The sequence below is a fragment of the Polistes dominula genome, unplaced genomic scaffold (genome assembly GCF_049000335.1).
Source record: "Polistes dominula isolate Pdom_NZ unplaced genomic scaffold, Pdom_raw_medaka contig_730, whole genome shotgun sequence".
Lineage (NCBI taxonomy): Eukaryota > Metazoa > Arthropoda > Insecta > Hymenoptera > Vespidae > Polistes > Polistes dominula.
The window spans coordinates 37,917-47,953 of NW_028301075.1; the positions used below are offsets into that span (position 1 = coordinate 37,917).

The 10,037-nt window shown below is 34.3% G+C and overlaps 1 protein-coding gene across 1 annotated transcript; it reads left to right on the forward strand.

Moving 5' to 3' along the window:
* The first annotated feature begins 878 nt into the window (after positions 1-878).
* On the forward strand, positions 879-2,052 carry LOC149031303 (uncharacterized). The gene has a single exon (XM_089176354.1). It carries the CDS (start codon positions 879-881, stop codon positions 1,998-2,000), a length of 1,122 nt encoding a protein of 373 aa, XP_089032480.1. The 3' UTR covers positions 2,001-2,052.
* Positions 2,053-10,037: the final 7,985 nt, after the last annotated feature.

Consider the following 10,037-nt stretch of genomic DNA (forward strand, 5'->3'; position numbering starts at 1 on the left):
GCGTCACGACGGCCTTCGCTCTCTTGGGTTACGACTGTGGTGGAAATTCTGCCAACATCAGCACGGTATCATTGCTGGAGACCGGGGAGTGTAATCTACCCGTGTCATCGCCCAACAAGTCGGTGACGTACGTGCAGCTGTTACAGCTGACAGATTATGATAATGTGCGCGTATATCAGTGCAGAGTGGAAATAGACAGAACAATTTATTACTGTGGAATGAGTTCGCATATCTCGGCGGTTCATAACGGTCGCCGCATTTATTTACTTGAAGTGTCTTCGAACGTTTGTAAGAGTATGATAAATACCGGTACACTTTCGTTGAACTCATTCACACAGATTAGTGGACTACGTGTTAACTCGACAGACTTTCGAAGTGTTACGTTAGCGGGTTCCATTACCACCGACGGTAGGTGTCAAGGCACCCAATATTCGGATACCGACGGTACGTGGGACAGTGTGGTTGTTCAAAGTGTAGTGCGCACAGACATTGGAATATACACGGGAATGGTGAAAAGTGGTGAGAACTTGATTTCCCTTAGGGGACATATATCGTGCACTTTTTCAGAGGGAACGTGTTTTACAGACGAAAACGGTTGTGCATTTTGGACAGTTGTTCCCGGTTCGTCGTGTAATTTTGAACGATATACGGCACTGTATGAGGGGTCCGCCACCAAGGTGACGTCATCAATCGCAATCTCACATATTACAACAATGTACTCGGTGACGGAGGGAGACACTGCCTTCGCGTTGATGGGTAAAAACGAGCTCCACATTTGCGGGTATACTCTGGTCACTACTGAACATCCCAAACTTTTTATCTTGGAAACAACAGGTGGTCATACGTTTACGTCAAAGGCAAAAATAACACCCCAAAACATGGATTTGTTTGCCTATATAAATTCAAAGTTCGTATACGTTGAGAAGCACCACCGTGACCAGCTGGAGTCTCTCTATATAAGCATCTTACAACAGAAGTGTAACCTAGAACAACAGGTTATTCGGAACGCGTTGGCATTTGCGAACATTCTCCCAGATGTTTTTGCGTACACGGTCATGAAGAGGCCGGGGTACATGGCGGTGGTGGCCGGTGAAGTCGCGCATATTGTCAAGTGCACCCCTATTCCAGTGAAAATAAGACATTCGGAATTATGTTATAGAGAACTTCCCGTGATATATCAAAATTTAAGTGTTTATTTAAAACCAAAGTCGAGAATTTTAGTTAGAAAAGGTACTGAAGTACCGTGCAGCGCACTCCTGCCACAGGAATATTTGATCGAGGGAACCTGGTATCAGCTGCTACCAAAGCCAACATACGTAAAGGATCCCCAAATTCTACTGCCAGACACGGATGTGATCTGGAGATACATCGATGCGGGATCGCTCGCGACTAGTGGGATTTATACACAGGCGGATTTGGACGATCTCCGGGACCATGTAATGTTCCCTGTTGAGCAACCGTCTATTTTGAACACTATCGCGAGAGGAGCAGCTGGACATAAAGTGAAAGTTGACACGTTAAATCTTGTGGATTTTGTGGGTGAAAAAGGTGTTAGTGAATTAGCAGAAAGTGTGACCTCTAAACTTTGGAACGGTCTATTAAAATTCGGAACGGTCAGTTCTGCTATTCTTGGAATTGTGCCTATTTTTAAAGTAGTGAAATTGATCATAGACTCTGTTCTTCGAGGGTACGCCCTGCACACAGTTTATGGTTGGAGTTTACATATGTTGGGTGCAGTTTGGGGCTCAATCACGAGCCTACTCCTCCATTTGGGGCGCGGGAAGGATGCTCGGCCCACTCAAAATTCGGACAATGGAATTGAACTTCAGTCGGTGCGCACGGAGACACCAGAATCTTCAAGCGGTGACTCCGGGGCCGCCCAACCTACCTTGGATTCGAGAGGCTGCCAGACAGAAAATACACCTGGTAAGCGGGTTCAATTTCATATGGATGACGAAATCACTCAGAAATTTCGTTCGTTGCGAAGACCACGGGAGTAAATCCCATGGTTCTTCTTCTTAAGGGGGGAGGTGTCACGTCCAGTGACGTCTAAATTCGAATTTTGTGCACTACACCCAAAAATTTTAAATTTGGTAAACTCTGTCGTATTTGAATATTATTAGTCTGTTTAATTTTTGCGTAAAAGTAATTTGGTAAACTTTAGTTCGTATAATTTTGAGTGAAAATAGTTCTATAATTACCATGTAAACCTTGCGAGATAAATTTTTCTTTTTCTTTATATATATATATACATATATCTCCTACTGTTTGTTTTAGTATATAAATTCGATACTTTGTATGTACATTAGTTATTAGATCAATCATAATAGATAATTTTTGTTTGCGCTAATGTACCTTGTTTTCACGCTATATACCTAAACATTTGGTAATTACACTTTCTTTTTCTTATTGTTACTATTCTTTGTAAAGATAATTCTGTATTTCTTATGAACGACCATCGATAAATTGTATTTTGTAGAATGGATAAAATAGAGTATTAAGAATCCATTGTCGTTCATAGAGGAATCTGCATTACCGACAGTGTCGGTCGGTAACGAGTTTAGTCGATAAGTAAATGTCGGTAATACCGACATTGCGTTCTTCCAGTACTGACTTATCGGTCGACGTTATATTGGAATGGTTGCTTTTAAATTATTATTTCAATGTGCATAAAATATTCATACTTTATTATATTATATTCGTTACTCATATTCGGTCTGCACGTGCATTTTTGCTGACGGCGCAGTCTTAGGAGCTCGCGCTTGATAACATTCCAATGTAACTGACACTTATCTTTTTTCGGAGAATTCGCGCTTGATAAAATTCCAATGTAAGTAATACTTATTTCTCTTCGAAGAATTCGCGCTTGATAAAATTCCAATGTAAGTAATACCTATTTCTCTTCGAAGAATTCGCGCTTGATAGCAACTAATATTTTTGTCAGCGAATTCTTCTCCTTGACTTGGGTCTCACGGTGTGGAAGTCAGTAGTGGGGGAAGCATTTTTGCGTAAGTGGGAGGTACTCCCACTCTTCCGAGACGGACGCTTCTTGCGATGCTGCGTTCATCCATGAAGTCAGTCCACCTTAAATTATCATCGAGTACGTGTCTAACTTTGTTTAAAATTGTCTAACTTTGTCTAAAATTGTTTTGTACTAATTTTCTGAGTTCATTTATAAGTCCACCATATACAGTAATTGAGTACGTGTCTAAGATTTTTCTAAGAGTAGTTTTGTAATAATTTTCTAAGTCCATTTATAAGTCCATCTTATATAATAATTTGGTACTTGTCAAAAATTTGTCTTAAGTTTTGTTCTAGTACTCCAAGTGTACTTATAAAGTCCACCTTATATAATTATTGAGTACGTTTCTTAAATTTGTCTGATGTTCGTTTAGTTTTGATTTTAAGTAATATTATATTAATCTACTACTGCGTATATCTAAATCGTGTGTTCGTGAGTTGAACGGCATTTGCCTGGTGTGATCTTATTCGATTATCGACGATTTATGAATATTAACTTGGTATTTTTGACTTAGCCTGATTTACAATCAGTTCATTTAAATTTTGTTACTAAGTTCTCTCTCTCTTGTTTAATTGAACTTAGTCATTTTCTTCGAACATTTTATTCTTATTTATTATTGTTATCATAAATCTTTGCAAGCCTAAGTCCTTTATCTATTACCAAATTAATATTCCGTTAACATTGTTCATTAATAATGTGTGTGTGTGCAACAAGGTGTTTATTGTGTAACAATTTAAATCTAAATTTAAATTTTAAAATATACTATATTGTTATTCTACATTGTGATTGTGATTTAACAACTGCACCCTTCCTTCAAACGCCAATTTCAGTCGGTATATTTGGATTGCATCTCCTATTGGCCAGCACCGGAAACCAGGTAAGAATTCAAGATTTGGTTAACATCCAGGGTTGAGTTATTCTTTGACATATTGACGTCCGACGCTCCGGTATCCGCGAGTAAAGCCTATCCCGGGTAAAGTACTGGATAAGCAGGCTGACCCAAAAACAGGCATTAACTTCCTTTCTCTTATCCGAGTAAACGACTGCTAGGTCGTGACCGGTTGAGGAATCTCTAAATTCGTTCTTACTCTTCAAGTAAGAACTGGTGACAGCGGCCACTCGTGAAATCTCTTCTCGAGACGTAACATATGCATAGATAACAAGTTTCCACATGCCGTAAATTTTTTTCGGTCCAAGGGTATCTAGGAGGAAAAAAACATAAACAATATCTAAGTGAAAACATGTATTTTTGGGTGATATTTAGAGCGACTTTTTTTTGTATGGCATTTTAAAATTTTATTTTTATTTCAGGCAGTTGACCACAATAAATCAATGCCGTACCAATTTATTAGTTCTTTTTTATAAGAAACTAATAAAATATAAAAAAAAAAAGAAATCGATAAGTAATATGATCCCACCGGAAATTCGTAATGGACGATAGATAGGCATAAAATAATAATTTTGAGCACTATGCCGTTACTTGTAAGCTGTCCAACTTACATGTGCATGTGGGAATTAAAAGCACAAAATTACTGTGTGCTTTTTATCAAATAATTTTGTACGGCATTCTTACAAACCTATAGATCAATCCAAAATAATAAGAAAACAAGTAGTGCCGTTAAAAAATAGTAAGCAACAAGGTCGGAAAAAAGTTTTGCTTTTTTGACAAAACTCCCGGTCTATTACATCATTTATTATTAACAGCGTTTGTTTCATACAATTTAAATACCTATTCTAATTGATTATTCCGCAACGATGAGAAAAAATCATGCAACTAGGTAGAAACATCCACCTTTTTCCACGGGACTGGGGGATGATGTAATACTACATAAAATTAATTAACTTTGAAAGTATTGTATGCATAGAAAACAAGTTTCCACATGCCGTAAATTTTTTTCGGTCCAAGGGTCTCTAGGAGGAAAAAAACATCAACAAAATCTAAGTGAAAAAATGTACTTTTAAATGATATTTAGAGCGACTTTTTTTTGTACGGCATTTTAATAGTTTATTTTTATTTCAGGCAGTTGACCACAATAAATCAATGCCGTACCAATTTATTAGTTCTTATTTATAAGAAACTAATTAAATATAAAAAAAAAATCGATAAGACATATGATTCTACCGGAAACTTGTAATGGACGATAGAGGGGTATAAAATAATAATTAAGAGCACTATGCCGTGACTTGTAAGCTGTCCAACTGTGAGCATGTGGGAATTAAAAGCACAAAATTACTGTGTTCTTTTCATCAAATTATTTTGTACGGCATTCTTACAAACCTATAGATCCATCCAAAATAATAAGAACACACGTAGTTCCGTAAAAAATTGTAAGCAACAAAGTCGGAAAGATGTTTTGATTTTCTGACTGAACTGCGGGTCTATTACATCATTTGATTATTAGCGGCGTTTGTTTTTTACAATTTAAATACCTATTCTAATTGATTATTCTACAACGCCGAGAAAAAATCATGCAACAAGGTAAAAACATCCACCTTTTTCCACGGGACTGGGGGATGATGTAATACTACATAAAATTAATTAACTTTGAAAGTATTGTATGCATAGATAACATGTTTTCTCATGCTGTAAATTTCTTTCAGTCCAAGGGTCTCTAGATGAAAAAAAAAATCAAAAAAATCTGAGTGAAAAAATGTACTTTGGGTGATATTTAGAGTGACATTTTTTTGTACGGCATTTTAATAGTTTATTTTTATTTAAGGCAGTTGTCTACGAAAAATCAATGCCGTACAAATTTATTAGTTCATATTTATAGGAAACTAATAAAATATAAAAAAAATAAAATCGATAAGTAATATGATCCCACCGGAAACTTGTAATGGACGATAGAGGGTCATAAAATAATAATTTTGAGCACTAAGTTGTGACTTGTAAGCTGTCCAACTGTGTGCATGTGGGAATTAAAAGCACAAACAACCATGTGCTTTTTAACAAATAAATGTGTACAGCATTCTTAAAAACCTATAGATCCATTAAAAATAATGAGGAAACACGTAGTGCCGTAAAAAACAGTAAGCAACAAAGTCGGAAGAACGTTTTAATTTTCTGACAAAACTCCCGGTCTATTACATCATTTATTATTAACTGCGTTTGTTTCATACAATTTAAATACCTATTCTAATTGATTATTTCGCAACGATGAGAAAAAATCATGCAACAAGGTAGAAACATCCTCCTTTTTCCACTTGACTAGAGGATGATGTAAAACTACATTAAATTAATCTACTTTGAAAGTATTATATGCATAGATAACATGACTTCGACATGCTGTAAATTTTTTTCGGTCCAAGGGTCTCTAGGAGCAAAAAAAACTTCAAAAAAATATAAGTAAAAAAATGTACTTTTGGGTGATAATTTAGAGCGACATTTTTTTGTACTGGCATTTTAATAGTTTATTTTTATTTAGAGGAAGTTGTCTACAAAAAATATATGCCGTACAAATTTATTAGTTCATACTTATAAGAAACTAATAAAATATAAAAAATAAAAAAAAATTGATGAGTCATATGATCCCACGGGAAACTTGTAATGAACGAAACTTGAAATGGACCTATTCTAATTGAATATGCATGAAACGCTGAGAAAAAATCATGCAACAAGGAAGAAACATCCACCTTTTTCCACGGAACTGGGGGATGATGTAATACTACATAAAATTAATTTACTTTGAAAGTATTGTATGCATCAATAACATGTTTCCACATGTCGTAAATTTTTTTCGGTCCAAGGGTGTCTAGGAGGAAAAAAACATCAAAAAAATCTAAGTGAATAAATGTACTTTTGGGTGATATTTAGAGCGACATTTTTTTTTACGGCATTTTAATAGTTTATTTTTATTTAAAGAAGTTGTCTACAAAAAATCAATGCCGTACAAATTTATTAGATTATATTTATAAGAAACTAATAAAATATAAAAAATAAAAAAATCGATGAGTCATGTGATCCCACTGGAAACTTGTAAAGGACGAAACTTGAAATGGACCTATTCTAATTGAATATTCAGAAACGCTGTGAAAAAGTCGTGCAACAAGGTAGAAACATCCACTTTTTTCTACTTGTTTAAAGGATAATGTAAAACTACATAAAATTAATTTACTTTGAAAGTATTGTATGCATAGATAACATGTTTTGACATGCTGTAAATTTCTTTCAGTCCAAGGGTCTCTAGATGGAAAAAAAAATCAAAAAAATCTGAGTGAAAAAATGTACTCTTAGGTGATATTTAGAGTGACATTTTTTTGTACGGCATTTTAATAGTTTATTTTTATTTAAGGCAGTTGTCTACGAAAAATCAATGCTGTACAAATTTATTAGTTCATATTTATAGGAAACTAATAAAATATAAAAAAAAAAAAATCGATAAGTAATATGATCCCACCGGAAACTTGTAATGGACGATAGAGGGTCATAAAAAAATAATTTTGAGCACTATGCCGTAACTTGTAAGCTGTCCAACTGTGTACATGTGTGAATTAAAAGCACAAACAACTATGTGCTTTTTATCAAATAAATGTGTACGGCATTCTTAAAAACCTATAGATCCATCAAAAATAATGAGGAAACACGTAGTGCTGTAAAAAATAGTAAGCAACAAAGTCGGAAGAACGTTTTGATTTTCTGACAAAACTCCTGGTCTAATACATCATTTCTTATTAACAGCGTTTGTTTCATACAATTTAAATACCTATTCTAATTGATTATTTCGCAACGATGAGAAAAATCATGTGTCACGTCCATTGACGTCTAAATTCGAATTTCGTGCACTACACCCAAAAGTTTTAAATTTGGTAAACTCTGTCGTATTTGAATATTATTAGTCTGTCTAATTTTTGCGTAAAAGTAATTTTTTAAACTTTAGTTTGCATAATTTTGCGTGAAAATAGTTCTATAAGTACTATGTAAACCCTGCGAGAAAAATTTTTCTTTTTATATATATACATATATCTCATACTGTTTGTTCTAGTACTCCAAGTGTACTTATAAAGTCCACCTTATATAATTATTGAGTACGTTTCTTAAATTTGTCTAACATTCGTCTAGTTTGATTTTAAGTTTTATTATAATAATCTGCTACTGCGTGTATCCAAATCTTGTGTTTGTTAAACATCGTGTGTGAACTGGTTCAATTATCAACGGTTTATGAATATTAAATTGGTATTTTGACTTAGCCTGATTTACAATCAGTTCATTTAAATTTTGTTACTAAGTTCTCTCTCTCTTGTTTAATAGAACTTAGTCATTGTCTTCGAACATTTTATTCTTAGTTATTATTGTTATCAGAAATCTTTGCAAGCCTAAGTCCTTTATTGGTTACCAAGTTAATATTCCGTTAACATGTTCATTAATAATTGTGTGTGTGTGGAACAAAGTTTTATTGTTAACAATTTAAATCTAATTTAAATTTTAAAATATACTATATTTTATCTAATTGTGATTGTGATTTAACAACTGCACCCTTCCCTCAAACGCCAATTTCAGTCGGCATATTTGGATTGCATCTCCCATGGCCAGCACCGGAAACCAGGTAAGAATTAAAGATTTGGTTAACATCCAGGGTTGAGTTTTCTTTGACATATTGACGTCCGACGCTCCGGTATCCGCGAGAAAGCCTATCCCGGGTAAAGTATAGATAAGCAGGCTGACCCAAAAGAGGCATTGACTTTCTTTTTCTTATCCGAGTAAACGACTGCAAGGTCGTGACCGGTTGAGAAATCTCTAAATTCGTTCTTACTCTTCAAGTAAGAACTGGTGAAAGCGGCCACTCGTGAAATCTCTTATCGAGACGTAACACATGCAACAAGGTAGAAACATCCACCTTTTTCCACGGCACTGGGGGATGATGAAATACTACATAAAATTAATTAACTTTGAAAGTATTGTATGCATAGATAACAAGATTCCACATGCCGTAAATTTTTTTTTCGGTCCAAGGGTCTGTAGGCGGAAAAAAAATTCGAAAAAATCTATGTAAAAAAATGTACTTTTGGGTGATATTTAGAACGACATTTTTTTGTACGGCATTTTAATAGTTTATTTTTATTTAAAGCAGTTGTCCACAGAAAATTAATGAAGTACAAATTTATTAGTTCATATTTATAAGAAACTAATAAAATATAAAAAAAAAAAAATCGATAAGTCATATGATCCCACCGGAAACTTGTAATGGACGATAGAGGGGCATAAAATAATAATTTTGAGCACTATGCTGTGACATGTAAGCTGTCCAACTGTGTGCATGTGGGAATTAAATGCACAAAATTACTGTGTGCTTTTTATCAAATAATTTTGTACGGCATTCTTACAACCTTACAGATCCATCCAAAATAATGAGAAAACACGTAGTGCCGTAAAAAATTGTAAGCAACAAAGTCGGAAAAAAGTTTTGATATTCTGAAAAAACTGCGGGTCTATTACATCATTTGATTATTAACGGCGTTTGTTTTTTACAATTTAAATACCTATTCTAATTGATTATTCTACAACGCCGAGATAAAATCATGCAACAAGGTAGAAACATCCACCTTTTCCCACAGGACTGGGGGATGATGTAATACTACATAAAATTAATTAACTTTGAAAGTATTGTATGCATAGATAACAAGTTTTCACATGCACATGTAAATTTTTTTCGGTCCAAGGGTCTCTAGGAGGAAAAAAACATCAACAATATCTAAGTGAAAAAATTTACTTTTGGGTGAAATTTAGAGCGACTTTTTTTTTGTATCGCATTTTAATATTTTATTTTTATTTCAGGCAGTTGACCACAATAAATCAATGCCGTACCAATTTATTAGTTCTTATTTATAAGAAACTAATAAAATATAAAAAAAAAAATCGATAAGTCATATGATCCTACCGGAAACTTGTAATGGACGATAGAGGGGCATAAAATAATAATTTTGAGCACTATGCCGTGACTTGTAAGCTGTCCAACTGTGTGCATGGGGGAATTAAAAGCACAAAATTACTGTGTGCTTTTTATCAAATAATTTTGTA